Source organism: Scyliorhinus canicula, chromosome 5 (assembly GCF_902713615.1).
Source record: "Scyliorhinus canicula chromosome 5, sScyCan1.1, whole genome shotgun sequence".
Lineage (NCBI taxonomy): Eukaryota > Metazoa > Chordata > Chondrichthyes > Carcharhiniformes > Scyliorhinidae > Scyliorhinus > Scyliorhinus canicula.
Genome location: NC_052150.1, coordinates 135723527 through 135748514, shown reverse-complemented (window position 1 = coordinate 135748514; position 24988 = coordinate 135723527). Strand labels below are relative to the sequence as shown.

At 44.7% G+C, this 24988-nt stretch overlaps 1 protein-coding gene across 4 annotated transcripts in view; it reads right to left on the bottom strand.

The window, feature by feature from the left end:
- Positions 1-24988, bottom strand: part of LOC119966288 (aromatic-L-amino-acid decarboxylase-like) — a 195394-nt gene that overhangs the window by 69328 nt on the left and 101078 nt on the right. For all 4 annotated transcript variants that reach the window (XM_038797742.1, XM_038797739.1, XM_038797741.1 and 1 more), the window contains exons 7-8: positions 11147-11213; positions 1165-1259 (exon numbers count right to left, since the gene is read on the bottom strand). In XM_038797742.1, the coding sequence (XP_038653670.1) occupies positions 1165-1259; positions 11147-11213 (162 nt within the window). The remainder of the gene's footprint in view (positions 1-1164; positions 1260-11146; positions 11214-24988) is intronic.

Sequence of the window (24988 nt, the reverse complement as noted above, 5' to 3'; positions counted from 1 at the left end):
ACTGTCTGGAATAATGTGCAAGAGTCCATTATCCATACAGGTATGGAGCAGAGAATTGTCAGAAATGCGGTCTGTTGTGGATCATGTGACTGTATCTGTGACAACTACACAGCAGGATTTTGCCACTCTACTGTGGAAGAAACATTCACAGATATTCAACCTACTGGTCTAGAGTTATTAAGGGACAACCTCTTGGTCGGGCAGCAAAACGCTGAAATTTCCAATGGGTATTGTTGGGAGAAGAACCTCCATCCACCTCAAACAGTGCCATCAGTGCAGAGTTTCCAATGCTGAGAATTCTCAGACTTCTGACTTTCACAAACACCGAGCATAGCTTCATCAGTGGAGATCAGGCTAGATGATGATACCAGCTGGGACTCAGTCTGGTATTGCGATGAAAAAGGAATACTTAAAAAAATTACAAAGTGGGACGGCCGGGGGGGGAAGAGTTCTCCAGACTCGTGAATATCCACTACAATTTGTGTGCTTTTAAGTGGACACCTTGGGTGTGACTCTCTTGGTGTGAATGTGCGCCACTGACCCCACAAACTTTCATAATTTTCCACATATGTCTACGAATATTACTGATCAAGAACCGAAGCACCCCAAGATCAGCTTAAATATTTAGTTGTAACATTATGCTTTCATTTTTCTTTCAATTTGTTTCCCCGGAGCCAGCTCAGCAATTGCTGCAAACAAGCGAATTAAACTTCCAAAAATCTCCACTACTCCTTTCAATGATAGCTCTGTTAAAACAACAGAGGGAGAAATGGAACATAACTAAATTATGCATTTTCTGCTAATATCTACAGCGATAATATCTAGCCTATAACTAAATACTTTTGAACTATATCTATCACTAAATAATCCTGTGAATAACAGCCTAATGTTACTTGTTCAGGTTATTTTCCCTTTCCATCTTTACTAATCGGAAAATGTCTATTGTGTGCAAGTAGTTTGTATTTTTAATTTCAGTGTGCATCACCTTTATTTCTATGCATATTAAGTTTTATCTACCTTTCCTCGTTTATCAACCTTCTTTACAATGCGATAAGCAACATTGGTTTTTGTCATTCTTTTTCCAAAATTACACCCCTTCCTATTTTTATGAACAGTAGAAACAGGATGGAAGTAGAATATTGCATCAAAGATTGCCGTTCTTACCTCCACACCATTTAAAAGAGGTCTGAACTCTGGGCAAATAAAAGAACTTCCTGCATAGGCGGCATCAATGTGCATCCAGATATTTTCAGAATTGCCTGAAATATTACACATGAAATCAAATCATATTTTATACTTTATTTTGTGAAGTACAGATCCCTGAAAAAGGAAGATGTTTTACAACAATGCGATATCAGTCAACAACACAGAAGCACATAGAAGGTAAAGAAAGAACTTGCATATGTACAGCATCTTTCATAACCTCAGGATACCCCAAACTAAACAATTAATTACTTTTGAACTGCAACATAGGGAAACACTGCTATAATATTGGTACAGTAAGAAGTTTTACAACACCAGGTTAAAGCCCAACAGGTTTGTTTCAAATCACTAGCTTTCAGTTTACAGGTCCAGAGAGAGCAACTGGAGAGAGGGATAATCACAGGTTAAAGAGGTGTGAATTGTCTCAAGCCAGGACAGTTGGTAGGATTTCGCAAGCCCAGGCTAGATGGTGGAGGTGAATGTAATGCAACATGAATCCAAGGTCCCAGTTGAGGCTGTACTCATGTGTGCGGAACTTGGCTGTAAGTTTCTGCTCGGCGATTTTGCGTTGTAGGGCCGCCTTGGAGAACGCTTACCCGAAGCTTGGGACAATTCACTCCAGTTGCTCTGTCTGGGCCTGTAGACTTAATTACCTGCAAAGACTTGCATTCAAAGTATCGTATTGCATCTTTGACATTGTCTGTATAAATGTTTCTGGAACCCACCTCTTCATTCACCTGAGGAAGGAGCAGCGCTCTGAAAGCTAGTGATTCGAAACAAACCTGTTGGACTTTAACCTGGTGTTGTAAGACTTCTTACTGTGCTCACCCCAGTCCAACACCGGCATCTCCACATCATAATATAGGTAAACAGAGCTGTCAATTTCTACGCAGCAGGGTCTGATGAGCACCAATGCGATAATGAGCCGATCATTTTGTAATGTTGGTTAAAGGGTAAGCATGGGCAAACCAAGACACCTACCTGTTCTTGCTTGAACAACGACATTGGATTTTTCATGGCCTCTTTACAGATCACATATGGTTTTGATTTAGCATCATGTTTGGAAGATTGCAGCTCTGATGATGCAGCACTAATTGTCTGCATAGATTATGAGCTCAAATCTCTGGAGTGCAGACTGAGCCTGTGACATCGTGGGGGCCAGAGGCGAAAGTGTAATATGTCAGCCTCTAACATGTTAACAAAGTAATTTTCTTCATCTTAAAGCCCCATTCACACCAGTGTATTCAAATTAGGAAAAGAGGCAGAGACCTGTGGTGTGGCACTTTAACTCATTTAAAACTCAATGGCTTACACAGAGTTAAAATGGGACTGAGACCAGCGCCGCCAGTCGGGGTGGGGGGGGGGGGGGGGGGGGGCATTCTACTGCCGTATCCGCAAGTAAAGTCGGGGGCTTTATGCTGCACAGCTGCTAGCCCCCCACTGGACGGAGGATCGGTGCAGGGGCGGCGTCAACGTTCTGGTGGTAAGACCAGATGAATCCTGCGGACAGAGCCTCAGGATCGGAGAATCCAGCCCGTTGTTTATGTTCACAGCAGTTTTTCATGCAGAAACATGTTGGATTACTTGAATACCATAAATTATGTCCTGGACTTTCGATTTTCGCCATTTGGAGAAAGTTCGCCTTTGGATCGGAATTTTGATACCACATTAGCCAGCAGTGAGAACAGTGACACAAAATACAGTGAGAATTGGGAAGCGCAATTCTCGCTGGCAAGATTGTGTTTTCCGATTTTCCTGGTCAAAGCCAGTGGTAACGGGAATCCTGCCGCGGAAGGCTGGGAAATTAATTTAAGTACATTACAATATATGTAGGGAGCCGTCCAGCCGGGACTGCCCTCTCAATGAATATTCTCCAGTCACCGGCTTGACGTCATGTCAGCGTGAGTTCCAACAGCTGCATAAAAACGAGAACCTGGTGACCTCACCCCCAAACGTGATATCAGATGTGAGCGCTGAGGTTGGCATTACTTTCCAGGCTGCCAGTCGCAGAAGGGGCAGCAGAGAGGACACGGGCCAAAGGGGCCTTTCAGCATCAGTATCTCGGGGGATGGAGTTTCTCCGCAGCTGGCTGGAGGTCTTCTAGGCTTAAAGGGGTCAGGTGGCTAGTCTACAGGCAGCGCTACCAGTGTCCCGCATAGAGGCACAAGGCCGGGATGCCCACTGTCCCTGCTCTGTCCCCGCTCTTGTTTGCTCTGTTGTGTTATGTAATTTGGAATAACACAAGCTGCCACTTATGCAGTTTTGAGTACAAGATGCTCCAGACTTTGGAGTGAGTTTAATGTGTTTTATTGAACTATTAGCACAGTTCTCAATGAGTTTGACTCTCTGCTAATCTAAATGTAGTAACTCAGTCTAACTGAACCAGCCTTGCTCTAAGCCACGTGCTGGGGTGTGATGCTGAGGATACACTCTGTCTCATCCTGTAGATGTTGATCTGTGGAAAGAGGCGGGCTGTGAGTGCCTCATCCCTTTTAGAGTGAGATACCACCCCTGAGTGTCCTGACTGCTCATTGGTCGTATCCTATTCTATGTGTTCATTAGCTGCATGTTTGCATATCATGACATGCTCTGGCAATCGAACGCCTGGTGATCGCTCTGTGAGATGCGAGAGATTGGAAGGGCAGCCGAAGAGGAGGCAGAGAGCACAGAGTTTCATTCTATGCGGATGACCCGCTCCTCGACATCTCCGACCCACAAAACGGCCTGTGAGCAATCATGACGCTCCTGGAAGAGTTTGGGGCCTTCTCAGGCGACAAACACAACCTGGGCAAGAGTGAGGCATTCCCGGTGAACCCAAGAGGGGGAGGGGGGGTGGGGGGGGGGGGGGGGGGGGGGATAGAGCTGGGGACTTTACCATTCAAACAAGCCCAAAGCAAATTCCGCTATCAGGGGATCCAGGTAGCCCATGACTGAACACGGATCCACAAGGGGAATCTGACCAGACTGGCAGTGGAAGTTAAAAAGAACCTACAGAGATGGGATGCACTCCCACTTTCCCTGGCATGGAGGGTGCAGATGATTAACATGAACGTGCTGCCTAGGTTCCTCTTCCTGTCCAGATTCATACCGATCTTCATCCCTACGCCTTTTTCCAAGTGCTGAACAAAATGGTCTTGCCGTTTGTGTATTGGGGGGGGGGGGGGGGGGGGGGGGTGGGTGGGCGGTGAGGGAAGGGCCCAAGAATCCCCAAGTCTGCACTGCAAAGGAGGAAAAACATGAGCAGCCTGGCCTTCCTGACCCTGCAATACTACCACTGGGAAGCCACAGCTGAGAAGGTGAGGGGATGGATATGAGAACCAAACTGGAATGTGTGAAGCTGGAGGAGTCCTCTTGCAAGGGAACGGCCCTTCGGGCCCTCGCCACGGCAGTGCTCCCATTCCCTCCCAGCAAAGTACACATCCTGCCCAGTGGCAGTAGCCACATTGAGGGCATGAAACCAAATAAGGCAACATTTTGGTTTAACTGGGATGTCCTCCCATCTGCGGTAACCACAAATTCCCACCAGTTGCTGGACAGCACCTTTAAAAAGTGGAGCTAACGGAAGAACTGGAGCAACTGACAGGACATGAGCTCCGGCACCTTCAAGTCAAACACTTTCTCCGCAAGGAGACGACAAGGCAACTTAGGGCCCCGAGAGACACTCTACTGAAAGAACTACGAAACATGGACAGGAAGGAAAGAGGGAACTGTGGGGACATCAACGCACGACTTCTGGAAAGTGCAAGGATCGAGGCAGAAATGGGAGGACGAACCCGGGATGGAAGTGGGCTGGGGACTCTGGAGCGAAGCACTAAGTAGGGCCAATTCCACCTCCTCCTGCACAGTTTAAAGTGGTGCACAGAGCTCACTAACTAGAACCCGAATTAACAGGTTCTTCCCAGAGGTAGAGGGTAAATGTGTACGGTGCCAGTGAGGCTCGGCTAACCATGCCCACATGTTCTTGGCCTGCCCAAGACGTGTCGGGTTCTGGACAGCCTTCTTTAAGGCCATGTCCAAGGTTCTGGGGGTGAGGGTGAGCCAGGTCCAAGACTGGCAGTCTTCGGTGTTTCGGACCAGCCAGAACTACATATGGGGAAGAGGGCCGACACCTTAGCTTAATCACACACCGGAGAATCCTGCTCGGCTGGCGATCAGCAGCACCACCCACAGCTACAGACTGGCTGGCAGACCTGTTGGAATTTCTCCACTTGGTGAAGATCAAGTACACAATCCGAGGGTCAGATAAGGGTTCCACAAAGCATGGGGGCTATTCATCAGCCTGTTGCAAGACCTGTTTGAGGCCAATACTGGATGCGGGGACCGTAGGGGACAGACAGGAGCACACAAAGCGGAGAGGAGTGGGCGTGGGTGGGCGAGGGGGGTGGGGGCGGAAAGGCAAGGAGAGAATACAGGGAAGGAGCAGAGAAAGAAAAAGGGGGAAAAGGGAGGAGGGGATGGGGCAGGGAGCCTCCCCACCCCACAGCAAACCCACAAAGGCAACAACACGAACCGCATAATAGAGGAGCGATGTATAACAATATGATTCAGCAATATGAAAGGTGGTGCCAGGAAGGAGCCCATCTATCAACCGGGGGCGGGTGGGGGGAGAGGAATGTGCGTGACATTTGTAAATAGGAAACTTCATACCGTGTATATATCAGGAGCATATGTTAAACTGTTGTACTGTGTTTTGTGGTAGCAGAGATGGCCTGTCATTTGCCTGCAGTAGGATCTAACGGTCCCACCGTGATTAATGGGTCATCGCTGGAGGGACTGGAATATTCTGCTAGCGGGAACAGACAGAAACTTGGGCCCCTGTTTGACAAACCTACTGGAGTTTCTTTGAGGACGTAACTAGTAGAATAGATGAATGAGAACAAGTGAATGTGGTGTACTTGAACTTTCAGAAAGCTTTTGATCTGCGGTTATTGTGCAATACTAAAACACAGGGTTAGGGATAATATACTAGCATGGATTGAGAATTGCTTAGCAGACAGAAAACAGAGTAGGAATAAACTTTTAGTAAAGTGAGGAGAGTCTGGTGAGTTTCTTGAAAGTATTTTTATTAAGCAAACAACATGACCTACACAAGGCAATGGTACACCTCACTAGGTCCTCTCTCCTTTCTGGTCAGCCCCACACTGACTAAAGTTTTATATCTGTGCTAATAAGCTACCCCACCCAGGATGGGGAGCTTGCAGCACCAATGGGCACAGGGAAACAATCACCCATAGCTGGATGTGCCCCAAGCAAGTTGTTACAAAACCGGTCTTTATCAAAGTGGCTGGCAGTAACTAGTGGGGTCCTACAGGTCTCAGCGCTTGAATCCCAGCTATTCACAATATATAACAAAGACTTGGATGAGGAAACCAAGTGTAATATTTCCAAGTTTGCTGACAGCACAAAACTTGTCCCGAATGTGAATGGTGAGGAGGATGTTAAGAGGTGTCAAGGTGATTTAGATAAGTTGAGTGAGAAGGCTAATACATGACAGATGCAGTATGGCAGAGGGGGAGAAGGGTGTGTGGAGGGACGCGAGTGCGTGGAGGGAAGAGGAGATGGTGTAGAGAGGGTTGAGGACATGAGTCTTGGAGAGGGAGGGAAAGGAGTGCCGAGCTGATCAAATTCTTGACCACAACCCTTATACGGAAATCGCAAGTGAGTGGAGCCTTCTGTTAGACGGCACAAGGGCTGCATTGGAGTGGAAGGGCAGAGGTACAGATCAGCTGAGATGGACAACTGAAAGAGAATCCCAGCAGGCCTTGCTGGAAATGTTCAGTACAGTGAGAAGAGTGGGATGGAGGAACGCTCCACATGCGTAGTAGGGTGTGTTTGCATGAAACTCCGAAAGGTTCTGCTGCACACGTTTCTTCCAGGTTGACTCGTGGTTCAGATGTGTGCAGCTAAGCTGCTGAGGTGATGCATGGGGAGCACTGGCAAAGCCTGAAAATGAAGCTGGAAGATGACAACCTCACACATCATTCAGTGACAGTGAACATCTTTTCAGTTCATAAATGACCGCTGGTGCCATTGCCTCTCTGGTCAGTTTGGTGACTCTGTACCTCCTGTAGCCAGAGTACGAGTAAAGGGCATTGCAGCGAGTTTCCACTGTGTCCGGCAGGTATCCCAGACAGGTGTCACGACCTTTGAGGGCTACCTTTGCTTTCCGTTTCCTGGAGCAGTCCTGGTCTGTACGTTTGAAAGAAGCTGTGTCCCAGTGTGTTTGGAATTTGGCGTCTAGAGGGTGCACTGATGGGATGGCGTGACAGCCAAATCCGAGCCCACCTACCAGCAAACCAGTGTGTTGACTGTGAATGCATTATTAATCAGGCAGGTTGGAGTGGGAAGGTCTAAAGCACCCTCTTTAGGCTATGACGTGGATATTAAGGAGGACCTCTCGCAGCCAGGAAACCTGCTGAGCGATTTCCAGAGTTACTTGGTGGTCTTCCTATAATATTGTGGGCCTGCTGTTGCAGGCAAAATGGAGGTAGGGACAGGAAGTGACCTTTAATTAGACACGAAGAGTCTGAATTGACTGAAAGTGAGCTTGATCAAATCCCATGGCAGGCGAAGATGGGGAAATGTACCTCATAGCTTGCTTCTCAAGGTAGATTTAAAAAGCATGGATGTTGGAAAATCAGAAATGTGGAAATGTATGTGCCAACCATGTGTGCTGAACACTAGCTACTTTTTGAGAATGTAAGAACATATGGCATTAAGGAACCTCGTGCTACCTTATACTGAACATTATACTGGATGACACTACAAACATGATCTTAACATTACTCAGTGCCATGAAAGAAAATATGCCTTGTATTGTCTTTGCAAACATAATATATATATATATTCAGTTCTGGTTACCGCACTATAGGAAGGATGTGATGGCACGGGAGGGGGTACAGAGTAGATTCACCAGGATGTTGCCTGGGATGGAACATTTTAGCTATGAAGAGAGACTGGATATGATCGGGCTGTTTTCTGTGGAACAGAGAAGCTGAGAAGGGGACCTATTTGAGGTATATGAGATTATGAAGGGCAATGACATGGTGGAGAGAAAGCAGCAGTTCATCTTAGTTTAAGGGCAATAACATTGGGGCCTAATTTTAAAGTGAAAGGCTGGAGTTTTAGAGGAGATTTGAGGAAAAGAGTTTTCACCCAGCGAGTGGTAAGAATCTGGAATGCACTGTCGGGGAGGGCAGCGGAGGCAGGAAATCTCACAATCTATAAAAAGTACTTGGATGGGCACTTGAAATGTCGTAACATTCAAGGCTATGGACCAAGTGCTGGGAAATGGAATTGTGTAGATTTAGAGCAGTTTTTCGTCGGCTTGGTGGGACAAAGGGCCTTTGTGAAAGGGAAGTTAATGTGAGGATTAGTTGCCTGCTCAAAGAATACATTAATATTAGTTGCTATTAAAGAAAAGGCATGCTAAATGCTAAGCATGCTGGGAATGCTTGACTATATTTTAACACTGCTTTTGAATAAAATTTAGATGGTCAGGTAATGTAAACAAAATACTGCTTATTCTGATAACAAGTTGTTCTTCCGAAGGACGACAAAATATGTACGAGAGTTGTTTTTAGGCAAGTGCAAGAACATACGTGCAACGTATTTCATCTTAGGTACTTTCCAAGGTTTGTTTAATATAAACAATGGCCAGGCTTCTTTTGTCAGGCTATAAAGATAATGGTTTTTGGTGTATAATTCAGAGGACTGTGGAATGGCTATTTAGCCTACTGCAGCTTCTCCATGATACTGTGTTAAATAAAATTAAATAAAATTCCTGAAACAAAGCTCAAAGCCTCTATCTCTATTATTATTTCCACAACAGCCTTTTCTGTATTTCTTGATTCTAAAAATGTCCCACATTTATATTTTGAACATCACAAAGTATTTCTTCCTTGCTTGCTCCTGTTCAGGCCATAAATAATACTTTGTTGAAGTACTGTCATCACCATCCATACTGACTGACATCAGGGTACTAATCAATTCCAGGGTATCGCCCTCCTCCAAATCCAGTTGCTGCACTGCACTCCCTCCAGAGCAAGAAGATCGGGCGGGATTCTCCGACCCCGCGCCGTATTGGAGAATCGCCGGGCGGGCGGGGGGGGATTCGAAACTGGGGGGATGGGGGGGACCTCCACAGTGGCCTGGCCCGTGATCGGGGCTTACCGATTGGTGGGCGGGCTTATCTCTGCCATGTTGTATCGGGGCCGGTGCAGAGAAGGCAACCCATGCGCATGCGCGAATTTGCGCCGTCCGTAGGACGCATGTGCGAACTCGCACCGGCCGTAGCGTGCTTGCGCGGACCCGCGGCACCCATTCTGATGCCGGTATCGGCAGCTGGAGCAGCGTGAGGCTGTCCAGTGCCGTGCTGGCCCCCTGTGCGGCGCAGGATCGCTGATCTTGGGGGCCTGTTTACGCCGTCATAAAACGCGACGGCTTTACGCCGCCGCCAACACTTAGCCTCAGGATCAGAGAATTCCGCCCATCCTTCCTCAGAAAAGGACACCAAAACTGCACATAATATTCCAGGTATGGCCTCATTGATGCTCTATACAATTGCATTAAAACATCCTTATTCGTACACTGAAATCCTCTCGCTATGATGGCCAACATACAAATTGCCTTCTTCAATGACTGCTGTACCTGCACACTTGCTTTCAGTAACTGATGCATGAGGACACCAAGGTTTCACTGAGTATCTACATCTGTCAATTTACACCCATGCAAATAATAATCTACCTTTCTATTTTTGCTATTAAGTGGATAACATCACATTTATCCACATTATATTGCATCTGCCTTGCATATGCCCACTCATTACGCCTGTCCAAATCACACTGAAGCATCTCCGCATCCTTCTCACAGTTCACAGATCCCTGTGGTACTTCACTAGTCACTGCCCGCCAAACGGAAAAAGACCCATTTATTCCAACCTTTTGCTTCCTGTCTGCTAACCAGCTTTCTATCCATCTCAAAACACTACCCGCAATACCATGCATTTTAACTTTATATTTTAATCTGCCATGTGAGATCTTTTCAAAAGCATAATGAAATTGAGGCAATGCTCTATTCGGTGCAAGGCCAGTTTGTTGCTTCAAAAGCATTTACTCATTTGATGCATAATGGTGGTGGGACAGATTTATCTGCCAAATATGTTTAACCTGGTGCAGCACGGTTATCCCGTGTGTCATGTGAGAGTACCTTTAAAAAATGGATGTTTAAGCAATGTACCTTTAAGAAATGAAGCAGCTTATATTACTGAAGTGATGTCAGAGTGTGGGTGGAGCTGGATTTTTAGCTCAGCCATTTTGCAGTGTTTAGTTTCAGTTTGAGAGAGAGCAGCTGAAAAGTGCCTGGCTGGTTTGCTGTGAGCTGTTTGAAAGGAAAAGCCAGTTTTGAGGAAAAGAGCTTGGATGTGTCTGTGTTTGCAGTAAGCTGGATCTGCCATGATCTCTGCCATGAAAGACTATCTCTGAATCATTTGGGTGATTTAAACTCATAATAGTAATGTCTTTAACCTGATGTGTTTCTGTTTAAAGGTGTTAAGTCTTTTGGAGGTTTGAAGGAACATTTTGAGGGATTATTTAGTGTTGTATTATTTGAAGTAAGGGGTGTTAAGTGATCCAATGTTTATTTAAAAAGGTTAAGTTGAATTCATGGAATAAACATTGTTTTGTGTTTAAAAACCCACATGTCTATAATTGTAATACCACACCTGGAGACCAAGCCGTGTGCTTCAAAAGCAACAATACATTAAAGGGAGAGGTTGGTTGAACTCCATGATACATTTTCGGGTTCTGAAAACACCGCTCCCATAATACTTGTCAATGTAGGAATAATGTAGTGTAACAGATCAGAGTATCTAAAGAAAAATAACTTGTCCTTTAATGTGGATAACACTATAAACAGTAAGTAAATATATTTAAGACATTCTTACAGATAGGTCCCAGCTCCATGATGTTATCGAATGCACAGGAGGAAGTGGTGCCAAGTGTTGCACAAAACTGCGGATATAAAGAGTAGAAAATAAATAAAATCAGCTGAGTAGAACATTCATTTAGGCCCTCCCGGTCTGCCCAGCTACATTCAAACAGACAAGATTCTGAAGGAACATGACAGGGTTGTTTCCGCTGGCTGGGGAGTCCAGTCTCCGGGTGAGGGGCAGTTCATTTCGGACTCAGTGGAGGAGAAATTTCTTTCCTCATAATTTGTGAATCTTTAGAATTCTCAGCCCCACAGCCTTGTGGATGCTCCATTACTGAATACATTTAAGCCTGAGATGGACAGATGTTTGGTCTCCCAGGGAATCGAGGGACATGGAGAGCAGGTGAGAAAGTAGAGTTGAAGCCCAAGAGCAGCCATGATCGTATTGAATGGTGGAGAAGGTGCGACTGGCCGTATTATCTACTCCTGCTCCGATCTTTGTGTTTTTGTAAAGGGCTGGATGCAGTTGCTGAGGCCATTTCTAAATTTAAAACTTTTAAAAGTTGGGAAGAGGGCGCTTCATGATGGAGGTACCCCCTCTCTAGCTTGAACAGCAGGTTACTGCTTCTTCCAAGCTGAGGGACTTTTTATTGGCCCTGCAGCTTTGAGAGGCCATCTGCCATCCTTAATTTGGAAGCAAGCCATCATTCTCTGCCACTAATTGGCCAATTCAGAGAAAAATTCTACTCTCTGAATTGACAACAGTGGGTCCGGGAAATCCTGCTGGCGGGCTGTCTCCGCCACCAAAAAACAAGCGGTGGAATTGTCTGTAAATCCTGCTGGCGGGCTGCCTCTGCCGCCAGAAAACACACGGTGGGATGGCCAGTAAATCCTGTTGGTGGACTACCTCCGCCGCCAAACACCACACAGCAGGGTGGTTGGTAAATCCCACCAATAATGTAGGAAATGTCAATTGAATTTTACAAGCTACAAAAGAACCAACAACAAAGAAAAGTACAGCACAGGAACAGGCCCTTCGGCCCTCCAAGCCTGCGCCGACCATGCTGCCCATCTAAACTAAAATCTTCTACACTTCCTGGGTCCATATCCCTCTATTCCCATTCTACTCATGTATTTGTCAAGAGGCCCCTTAAATGTCACTATCGCCCCTGCTTCCACCACCTCCTCCGGCAGCGAGTTCCAAGCACCCACTACCCTCTGTGTAAAACACTTGCCTCGTACATCTCCTCTAAACCTTGCCCCTCGCACCTTAAACCTATACCCCCTAGTAATTGACCTCTCTACTCTGGGAAAAAGCCTCTGACTATCCACTCTGTCTAAGCTCCTCATAATTTTGTAGACCTCTATCAGGTCGCCCCTCAACCTACGTTGTTCCAGTCAGAACAAACTGAGTTTATTCAGCCGCTCCTCGTAGCAAATGCCCTCCATACCAGGCAACATCCTGGTAAATCTCTTCTGCACTCTCTCCAAAGCCTCCACATCCTTCTGGTAGTGTGACGACCGGAATTGAACACTATACTCCAAGTGTGGCCTAACTAAGGTTCTATACAGCTGCAACATGACTTGCCAATTCTTATACTCAATGTCCCAGCCAATGAAGGCAAGCATGCCACATGCCTTCTTGACTACCTTCTCCACCTGTGTTGCCCCTTTCAGTGACCTGTGGACCTGTACACCTAGATCTCTCGGACTGTCAATACTCTTGAGGGTTCTACCATTCACTGTATATTCCCAACCTGCATTAGACCTTCCAAAATGCATTACCTCACATTTGTCCGGATTAAACTCCATGTGCCATCTCTCCACCCAAGTCTCCAAACGATCTAAATCCTGCTGTATCCTCTGACAGTCCTCATCGCTATCCACAATTCCACTAACCTTTGTCTCGTCTGTAAACTTACTAATCAGACCAGTTACATTTTCCTCCAAATCATTTATATATACTACGAATAGCAAAGGTCCCAGCACTGATCCCTGCAGAACACCACTAGTCACAACCCTCCAATCAGAAAAGCACCCTTCCATTGCTACTCTCTGCCTTCTATGACCTAGCCAGTTCTGTATCCATCTTGCCAGCTCACCCCTGATCCCGTGTGACTTCACCTTTTGTACCAGTCTGCCATGAGGGACCTTGTCAAAGTCCATATAGACAACATCCACTGCCCTACTTGCATCAATCATCTTTGTGACCTCTTTGAAAAACTCGATCAAGTTAGTAAAACACGACCTCCCCTTCACAAAACCATGCTGCCTCTCACTAATATGTCCATTTGTTTCCAAATGGGAGTAGATCCTGTCTCGAAGAATTCTCTCCAGTAATTTCCCTACCACTGACGTAAGGCTCACCGGCCTGTAGATCCCTGGATTATCCTTGCTACCATTCTTAAACAAAGGAACAACATTGGCTATTCTCCAGTCCTCTGGGACATCACCTGAAGACAGTGAGGGTACAAAGATTTTTGTCAAGGCCTTAGCAATTTCCTCTCTGGCCTCCTTCAGTATTCTGGGGTAGATCCCATCAGGCCCTGGGGACTTATCTACCTTAATATTTTTCAAGACGCCCAACACCTCGTCTTTTTGGATCTCAATGTGACCCAGGCTATCTACACACCCTTCTCCAGACTCAACATCCACCAATTCCTTCTCTTTGGTGAATACTGATGCAAAGTATTCATTTAGTACCTCGTCCATTTCCTCTGGCTCCACACATAGATTCCCTTGCCCATCCTTCAGTGGGCCAACCCTTTCCCTGGCTTCCCTCTTGCTTTTTATGTACGTGCAGAAAGCCGTGGGATTTTCCTTAACCCTATTTGCCAATTACTTTTCATGACCCCTTTTAGCCCTCCCGACTCCTTGCTTAAGTTCCTTCCTACTTTCCTTATATTCCACACAGGCTTTGTCTGTTCCTAGCCTTCTGGTCCTGACAAATGCCTCCTTTTTCTTTTTGACGAGGCCTACAATATCTCTCGTTATCCAAGGTTCCCGAAATTTGCCATATTTATCCTTCTTCCGCACAGGAACATGCCGGTCCTGAATTCCTTTCAACTGATATTTGAAAGCCTCCCACATGTCAGATGTTGATTTACCCTCAAACATCTGCCCACAATCTAGGTTCTTCAGTTCCCGCCTAATATTGTTATAATTAGCCTTCCCCACCTTCCCCCAATTTAGTACATTCACCCTAGGACCACTCTTATCCTTGTCCACCAGCACATTAAAACTTACTGAATTGTGGTCACTGTACCCGAAATGCTCCCCTACTGAAACTTCGACCACCTGGTCGGGCTCATTCCCCAATGCCAGGCCCAGTACAGCCCCTTCCCTAGTTGGACTATTTACATATTGTTTTAAGAAGCTCTCCTGGATGCTCCTTACAAACTCTGCCCCGTCCAAGCCCCCAGCACTAACTGAGTCCCAGTCAATATTGGGGAAATTGAAGTCTCCCATCACAACAACCCTGTTGTTTTTACTTGTTTCCAAAATCTGTCTACCTATCTGCTCCTCTATCTCCCGCTGGCTGTTGGGAGGCCTATAGTAAGCCCCCAACATTGTGACTGCACCTTTCTTATTCCTGATCTCTACCCATATAGCCTCGCTGCCTCGGCGGTGTCCTCCCGTAGTACAGCTGTGATATTCTCCCTAACCAGTAGTGCAACTCCGCCACCCCTTTTACATCCTCCTCTATCCCACCTGAAACATCTAAATCCTGGAACATTTAGTTGCCAATCCTGTCCTTCCCTCAACCAGGTCTCTGTAATGGCAAAACAAAAGTACTAATCCAAGCTCTAAGTTCATCTGCCTTACCCGTAATACTTCTTGCAGTAAAACATATGCACTTCAGGCCACCAGACCCGCTGTTTTCAGCAACATCTCCCTGTCTGCTCTTCCTCCGAGCCATACTGGCCCTATTCAATAGTTCTCCTTCAATGCTTTCACCTTCTGACCTATTGCTCCGATACCCACCCCCCGCCATACAAGTTTAAACCCTCCCGTGTGACACTAGCAAACCTCGCGGCCAGGATATTTATGCCTCTCCAGTTTAGATGCAACCCGTCCTTCTTATACAGGTCACACCTGTCCCGGAAGAGCTCCCAGTGGTCCAGATAACGGAAACCCTCCCTCCTGCACCAGCTGTTTAGTCATGTGTTCAGCTGCTCTATCAATAAATTGACACCACATTTTCATTTAATTTTTTTTTAATATAAATTTAGAACACCCAATTCATTTTTTCCAATTACGGGGCAGTTTAGCGTGGCCAATCTACCTACCCTGCACATCTTTGAGTGTGGGGGTGAAACCTATGCAAACACGGGGAGAATGTGCAAACTCCACACAGACAGTGACCCAGAGCCGGGATCGAACCTGGGACCTCGTGCCGTGAGGCAGCAATGCTAACCACTGCACCATTGTGCTGCCTGATTTCATTTGTTTCTTGATGCAAATAAATGTTCATGTGAATCTTGTGTGAGAATAAGAATGCATAGTGATTGATGTAGTAAACAGTGTATGATATTAAAAAATGACATTGCCTGCAGTTTTCCATGTTTGAAGAACTGATTGTATCTAAAGCAGATCTCTTTCTTCATGATCACCACATTTATTTACCGATGCATTATTAGATTTACTTTATTGCTCACAAATGTCCAGACATTTATTACATCCTTAGGCTGAGGGAGGCTGAAAGATAATGAGATTTAGTTTAATCTCTGTGACCATGTGTTAGGTATACAAGCGAGGCTGGTAGCTCTGCAGGCTCAATTAGCTTAAACAAATAACGCTGAATGTTCCAGTTATGCTTAATTTGTAGACAATTTTTTAAAAAAATAATGGATTCAGAAGGTGAGAACAATTCATGAGCACCTGCCTGGCATTTAGGCCCGCAAATTTAATTTACACTAATAAGGACCAATTTAAATTATTAAAAAAATGTACTTGTTTATATGTTTAGCTTATTTTGAAACAGCACGTAATATAAAAGACAATGATGTAGACAATGTAAATAGGTCTCGGAAGGCAGAAGGGCAGGTCAATAGGGTGATGAAAAAGGCATATGGTACACTTGCCTTTATCAATCATATCATAGCTTACAAAAACAAGGACGTCATATTGGAGTTACATAGAACATTCGTGAGGCCACAGCTGGAGTCCTGTGTGCAGTTCTGATCACCACTTTGTCGGAAGGATGTGATTGCACTGGAGGGGGTGCAGAGGAGATTTACCAGGATGTTCCCTGGGCTGAAAAGTTTTAGTTTGAAGAGAGATTGGATAGACTGGGGTGATTTTCCTTGGAGCAGATGAGAATGAGGGGGGACATGATTGAGATGTATAAAATTATGAGGGGCATCGATAGACAGGAAGAAATGTTTCCCTTCGTGAAGGGATCAATAACCAGGGGGCATAGATTTAAGGTAGGGGGCAGGATGTTTCTGTTTAAAAGGGATTGGAGGAAAATCTTTTTTACCCAGAGTGTGGTGGGAGTTTAGGACTTGCTGCCTGAAAGGGTGGTGGATGCAGAGACCCTCATAACATTGAAGAAATATTTAGATGTGCACTTGCGATTCCAAAACAGACAAGTGGCATGGGAGTGTCCCTTTAAGAAATGTTTTTGTCTTATCACATGGCATCAGTGATGTCATTGTGTGGGTGGAGCTGGACTATGTCTCTGGAAATTGGTTTTACTTTTGCTTCGGGTTTGAACTGGTTTTGTTCTGCACAGGTTGAAAGAAGGTTTTTTTCTCTATCTGCATTTTAAAAGCTGTTTCCAGACTGCTTGATAACTTGAAAAGAAATAACTGTTTTCTGAAAGAAATTCAAACCTGCTGTTTTGGAAAGGAAACAGGAGTATCCATACCAGGTTTTGAGTTCTATGTTCTGGGCCATTCCTTTTAAAAGGGTTTTCCGGTTTATGGGATCGTGTTATTAAATTGGAACAGCTAAAGAGGGAATTTATTAAGGGTTATAAATAGAGTACTGTAGCTGTGTGGGGTATTTATGTTGGTAGTTGCTAAAAATGCTTACTGTATGTGTTTATATCGTAACCAAAATCAGTAAACAGTTGTAGGTCAGGTGAACTCCATGACATACTTTGGAGTTTTCTAAATCCTGGCCCATAACAAATTGAGGCCTCCTCCAGGAACTTTAGTGATAGGATTAGCTGAGTGTACTTAAAGAAAGTGAGGGGTGAGCATATTTGTGTTTGCTTTTCAGGTGGTGTATTCCAGTTTAAGTAGGGAGTGTGTTGTAGATAATGGCTCTTTCAGAGGCTCAGAAGTTTTTGAGGGTGGAGAAGGTCAAACACGGTAGCTTACAAACAGAGACTAAAAAAAAGGCTTTCAGATTTGGCAAAAACATTGCAGTTAACATTGCCTGACAAAATACGAAAAGAGGTAATTGCGGCGGTAGGTGAGCATTTAAAATAGCCTGAGACACAGTCAGAATCATTGGAAATGGTAAGAATTCACTTACAAATCAAGCAGCTTGAATATGAAAAAGAATTAAAGCACTTTGAATGCGAAAAAAGGGAAAAAGAAAGAATAGACCTAGCAGAACAAAAAGCGCGAGAAAGGGAGGTAGAGATCAGGGAAAAAGGAAAAGAGAGAGACTTTGAACTTCAGAAACTGGCCATGAAATATGACAGTCAGTTTAAATTGTCGGATGTAAAGAGAAACGTAGAGTTTGAGGACAGTGGTGAGGATAGTGAGAAAGAGCATCATAGTCAAAGGCTTTGTGGGGATCTATTTAAATATGTCCAAGCATTGCCAAGGTTTGATGAGAAGGATGTAGAAGCCTTTTTCATTTCATTTGAGAAGGTGGCTAAACAAATGAAATGGCCACAGGACATGTGGATATTACTGATTCAAACAACGCTGGTTGGTAGGGGCTAGTGAAGTGTGTGCATCACGATCAGAGGAGGTATCTGGCACGTAAAAGGAGGTGACAAAATCCATCTTAGGTGCATATGAACTAGTGCCTGAAGTCCACAGACAAAGGTTTAGAAATTTAAGGAAAGAATCTGGTCAAACATACATGGAGTTTGAAAGAATCAAACAGAGTAATTTTGATAGGTGGATAAGGGCTTAAAATAGATCAAATGTATGAAGCTCTTAGGAAATGATAATTTTGGAGGAGTTTAAAAATTCAATTCCTGATGTAGCGAGAACTCATGTGCAAGAGCAGAGGGTTAAAGCTGTGAGATTAGCAGCAGGAATGGCAGATGATTATGAATTAGTTCATAAATCAAAGTTTGGTTTCCGACATCAGTTTCAGCCTGTGAGGGATGGAAACTGGGGAAAAGAGAAATACTCAAGTGGTAAAGGTAAAGGGGATCTGATGGGAGATAATAAGGAGAGTACCTCAGATTAAAAAAGAAATCCAGGAGGACGTAAGAGAAATTGAAGTTTCAGATGTTTTCACTGTCATAAACTAGACCATGTAAAGTCAGTGTTGGGATTGAAGAAAAGCACTGGGAAGGCTGATGTGGTAAACAGGATAAGACAATGTGGTTTGTTAAAGTGGTAAAGGAAAGCCCAAGTGAAGCGAAAGAGGTGCAAAAGATTGTATAGCCTGATCAAGAGGTGATTAATAAGAAGGTGCCAGATATCTTTAAAGAATTTACTTGTGTGGATAAAGTTTATTTATGTGCACCAGGAGGAGTAGGTAAAGAAGTCAGAATTTTAAGAGATATGAGAGTTAGTCAATCTTTAATGGTAAGAGATGGGGAGTGATGTAGTTTGGGAGGAATATTGCCAGAAAAGGTGGTAATATGTGGAATTCAGGGTGAGAAGAGTAGTATTCCATTATAAAGGGTAAGGTTGGAAAGTTCAGTGAAGACTGCTGAAGTGGTAGTAGGAGTAATAGAGAAACTATCTTGTCCAGGAATACAGCTTATCTTGGGTAATGATATAGATGGATCGCAGGTGGGAGTGATACCTACTATGGCCAATAAGCCAGTGGAAAATCAAACAACTGAATTGTCGAAGGATAAATATCCAGGGATTTTTCTGGATTGTGCAAAGTCACAGGTTAACGCAAGAGGAGAAATGAGAGAGTGAAGATAAAGTTTGCATGAATTTGGGTGTGTTTGAGTGCTATAGTGAGAGTTTGGTGACTGAGGGAGTTGGGTGAGGAGGGAGTAAGGTGCCCCTTTTCATTTAATTTCCTACATTTCCTCAAAGAGCGTGAAGGGAGCGGGAGTTTACAGAGAGTGCAGCTGACTAGGAGCAGAGTCGGAGGGCGGAGTTCCAGTTGGTCCACAGGGCAGCTATATTCTAGAAGGTAAGAGGGGATGGAGGCGAGGGTAGTTGCATGCTCGTCCTGTAGGATATGGGTGGTGAGGGATACCACCGGTGTCCCCGCTGACTCTACCTGTGGGAAGTGCACCCAACTTCATCTCCTCAGAGACCGTGTTAGGGAACTGGAGCGAGAGCTGGATGAATCTCTGATCATCCGGGAGGCAGAGGGGGTAATAGACAAGAGTTACAGGGAGGTAACCACACCCAAGGTACAGGACAAGAGTAGCTGGGTTACAGTCAGGGGAAAGAAAATGAACGGACAGACAGTGCAGGGATCCCTCATGGCCGTTCCCCATCAAAACAAGTATACTGTTTACGATGCTGCTGGGGGCGATGACCTACCGAGGGAAGGCCCTAGCGGCCAGGTCTCTGGCACTGAGTCTGGCTCTGGGGCTCAGAAGGGAAGGGAGGAGAATAAAAAAGCAATAGTGATAGGAGACTCAATGGTTAGGAGAATAGATAGGAGATTCTGTGGTCGCGAGCGAGACTCCTGGAAGGTATGTTGCCTCCTGCGTGCCAGGGCAGGGATGTCTCGGATCGTGTCTTCAGGATTCTTAAGGGGGAGGAGGAGCAGCCAGAAGTCGTGGTGCACATTGGTACCAACAACGTAGGTAGGAAAAGGAGTGTGGATGTAATAAACGAGTTTAGAGAGTTAGGCTAGAAGTTAAAAGCCAGGACAGACAGAGTTGTCATCTCTGGTTTGTTGCCGGTGCCACGTGATAGCGAGGCTAGGAATAGGGCGAGAGTGCAGTTGAACACGTGGCTGCAGGAATGGTGTAGGAGGGAGGGCTTCAGGTATTTGGATAATTGGAGCGCATTCTGGGGAAGGTGGGACCTGTACAAGCAGGATCCTGGGAGTGAGATTTTCTTGTACTCTTCAGGAGGGTTTAAACTAATTTGGCAGGGGAATGGGAACCGGATTTGTAGTCCAGCAACCAAGGTAGCTGTTCAGGACATCAAAGCGTAGTGAGGCAGTAGGGAAGGTAACACTGACAAAGGAGAGTACTTGCAGGCACAGAGATGGGTTGAAGTGTGTATACTTCAACGCAAGAAGCATCAGGAATAAGGTGGGTGAACTTAAGGCATGGATCGGTATTTGGGACTACGATATGGCGGCCATCATGGAAACTTGGATAGAAGAGAGACAGAAATGGTTGTTGGAGGTTCCTGGTTATAGATGTTTCAATAAGATTAGGGAGGGTGGTAAAAGAAGTGGGGGGGGGGGGGGGTTGCATTGTTAATTAGAGATAGTATAACAGCTGCAGAAAGGCAGTTTGAGGATGATCTGCCGACTGAGGTAGTATGGGTTGAAGTCAGAAATAGGAAAGGAGCAGTCACCTTGTTGGGAGTTTTCGAAAGGCCCCCCAATAGCAGCAGAGATGTGAAGGAACAGATTGGGAAACAGATTTTGGAAAGGTGCAGATGTCACAGGATAGTAGTCATGGGTGACTTCAACTTCGGGTTTTGTTCATGGGGTGTTACCGCGGTTGTTTGTTAATAGAGTTAAGGTGTTTATATTTTGTATTTTGTAAAAATTTCAATAAAAATTATTTTTAAAAAAAACTTCCCAAATATTGAGTGGAAACTTTTTAGATCAAATAGTTTGGATGAAGGGGTGTTTGTGCAGTGTGTCCAGGAAGCTTTTCTAACACAGTATGTAGACTGTCCGTATGTAGAGGCCATATTGAATTTGGTTCTTGGTAATGAACCAGGGCAAGTGATAGATTTGTTAGTGGGGGAGCATTTTGGAGATAGTGACCACAATTCTGTTTCACTTTAGTAATGGAGAGGGATAGGTGTGTGCAACAGGGCAAGGTTTACAATTGAGGGAAGGATAAATACGATGCTGTCAGACAAGAGCTGAAGTGCATAAGTTGGAAACATAGGCTGTCAGGGAAGGACACAATTGAAATGTGGAACTTGGTCAAGGAATAGATAGCACGTGTCCTTGATATGTATGCCCCTGTCAGGCAGGGAAGAGATGGTCGAGTGAGGGAACCATGGTTGACAAGAGAGGTTGAATGTCTTGTTAAGAGGAAGAAGGAGACTTATGTAAGGCTGAGGTAACAAGGTTCAGAAGGGCGCTGGAGGGATACAAGATAGCCAGGAGGGAACTGAAGAAAGGGATTAGGAGAGCTAAGAGAGGGCATGAACAATCTTTGGCGGGTAGGATCAAGGAAAACCCCAAAGCCTTTTACACATATGTGAGAAACATGAGAATGACTAGAGCGAGGGTGGGTCCGATCAAGGACAGTAGCGGGAGATTGTGTGTTGAGTCAGAAGAGATAGGAGAGGTCTTGAACGAGTACTTTTCTTCAGTATTTGCAAACGAGAGGGGCCATATTGTTGGAGAGGACAGTGTGAAACAGACTGGTAAGCTCGAGGAGATACTTGTTAGGAAGGAAGATGTGTTGGGCATTTTGAAAAACTTGAGGATAGACAAGTCCCCCAGGCCTGATGGGATACATCGAAGGATTCTATGGGAAGCAAGAGATGAAATTGCAGAGCCATTGGCAATGATCTTTTCTTCCTCACTGTTAACAGGGGTGGTACCAGGGGATTGGAGAGTGGTGAATGTCATGCCCTTATTCAAAAAAGGGAATAGGGATAACCCTGGGAATTACAGGCGAATTAGTCTTACTTCGGTGGTAGGCAAAGTAATGGAAAGGGTACTGAGGGTTAGGATTTCTGAGCATCTGGAAAGACACTGCTTGATTAGGGATAGTCAGCACGGATTTGTGAGGGGTCGGTCTAGCCTCACAAGTCTTATTGAATTCTTTGAGGAGGTGACCAAGCACGTGGATGAAGGTAAAGCAGTGGATGTAGTGTACATGGCTTTTAGTAAGGCATTTGATAAGGTTCCCCATGGTAGGCTTATGCAGAAAGTAAGGAGGCATGGGATAGTGGGAAATTTGGCCAGTTGGATAACGAACTGGCTAACCGATAGAAGTCAGAGAGTGGTGGTGGATGGCAAATATTCACCCTGGAGCCCAGTTACCAGTGGCGTACCACAGGGATCAGTTCTGGGTCCTCTGTTGTTTGTGATTTTCATTAATGACTTGGATGAGCGAGTTGAAAGGTGGGTCAGTAAATTTGCAGACGAAACGAAGATTGGTGGAGTTGTGGATAGTGAGGAGGGCTGTTGTCGGCTGCAAAGAGACATAGATAGGATGCAGAGCTGGGCTCAGAAGTGGCAGATGGAGTTTAACCCTGAAAAGTGTGAGGTTGTCCATTTTGGAAGGACAAATATGAATGCGGAATACAGGGTTAACAGCAGGGTTCTTGGCAATGTGGAGGAGCAGAGAGATCTTGGGGTCAATGTTCATAGACCTTTGAAAGTTGCCACTCAAGTGGATAGAGCTGTGAAGAAGGCCTATGGTGTGCAAGCGTTCATTAGCAGAGGGATTGAATTTCAGAGCCGTGAGGTGATGATGCAGCTGGTAAACCTTGGTAAGGCCACATTTGGAATACTGTGTGCAGTTTTGGTTGCCTCATTGTAGGAAGGATGTGGAAGCTTTGGAAAAGGAGATTTACCAGTATGTTGCCTGGAATGGAGAGTAGGTCTTCCGAGGAAAGTTTGAGGGTGCTAGGCCTTTTCTCATTAGAACGGAGAAGGATGAGGGGTGACTTGATAGAGGTTTATAAGATGATCAGGGGAATAGACAGAGGAGACACTCAGAGACTTTTTCCCTGGGTGGAACAAACCATTACAAGGGGACATGAATTTAAGGTGAATGGTGGAAGATATAGGGGGATGTCAGAGGTAGGTTCTTTACCCAGAGAGTAGTGGGGGCATGGAATGCACTGCCTGTGGAAGTAGTTGAGTCGGAAACATTAGGGACCTTCAAGCAGCTATTGGATAGGTACATGGATTACGGTAGAATGATGGGGTGTAGATTAATTTGTTCTTAATCTAGGACAAAAGTTCGGCACAACATCGTGGGCGAAGAGCCTGTTCTGTGCTGTATTTTTCTATGTTCTAAATTGAAGGGCAATTATCAGAAACGATTTTTGATCAGATGGTTGGAGAAGAACAAGAACAGGTGGAGGCTGAGGCGGATATTTTTAGTTCAGGAAAATTGGCGGAGTTACAACAGAAAGATATAGAAATAAAATGGATGTATCAGAAAGCATACATGGAAGAGGAATCTGATTGTGTACCAGAATGTTATTACCTTATAAATGATGTCTTAATGAGAAAATGGAGACCTTTACATATGCAGGCGGATGAAAAGTGGGCAGAAGTTCATCAAGTGGTATGGCCAGTAGGGTATACAAAGGAGGTGTTGCGAGTCACCCATGAGGTACCACTAGGAGGTAACTTGGGAGTCAGGAAAACTCAAGCTAAAATACAAAAACATTTTTATTGGCCTGGACTACATAAAGATGTAGTTAAATTTTGTCGATCATATCACATATGTCAAGTGGGAGGGAAGCCTCAAGCGGTGATAAAACCAGTGCCCTTAAATTCATTCCGGCTTTTGAGGGACCTTTTACAAGGGTCTTAATTGAATGCGTAACTTCTTAAAACGAAAAGTGGGAATCAATATCTTTTGACTACAATCGATGTTCTACTAGGTTTCCAGAGACCATTTCAGTACGCAATATTACAGCTAAAAAGTTTGTGGTGGAGTTACTTAAATTCTTTGCTAGATATGGACTACCCACAGAAATACAATCGTATCAAAGATCAAATTTTACCTCAAGGTTATTCAAGGAAGTTATGGATAGCTGAGGAATAAAATAATTTAAATCAACTGCGTACCATCCAGAATCGCAGGGAGCGTTAGAACGGTAGCATCAGACATTAAAGACAATGTTGAGGGCTTATTGCTGAGATTATCCAGAGGACTGGGATAAAGGAATTCCATTCGTACTGTTTGCAATTAGGGATGTGCCTAATGAGTGAACCAAATTCAGTCCTTTTGAACTAATTTTTGGTCATGTGATAAGTGGACCACTTAAATTGATTAGGGAGAAATTGGTGAGTGAGCAGTCTAAAATTACATTATTGGATTACGTGTCATATTTTAGGGAATGATTAAATAGAGCAGGTGAATTGACTATACAGCATGTGATGAAATAGGTAGCGGACAAGAAAAGAAAAGTTAGTAGTTTTGCCAGTAGAGATAAAGTTTTAGGATTGTTACCAATGGTCGGTGAACCTTTAAAAGCAAGGTTTGTGGACCTTATCAGATTGAAAAGAAATTAAGTAAGGTGAATTATATGGTAAGAATGCCAGATAGAAGGAAAACTCACCGAGTGTGTCATGTGAATATGCTTATAAGGTACTTTGAAAGGGAAGGAGAGCAAAAGGAGGAGGTTTTAATGATTCTAACGCAAAGTGAAAAACCAAATCCAGATGACTCTGAATTTGACATTCCTCAAATGAAATTGGATACCGAGGATGAAAATAAAAATTGGGGTAAATTGTTGAGTTACCTTCCAGAGGAAAAATTAACTGACCTGAAAAAGTTATTAATATCAAATGTAGAGATATGTTGGGACGTACTAAAATGGCTAGACATGATGTAGATGTGGGA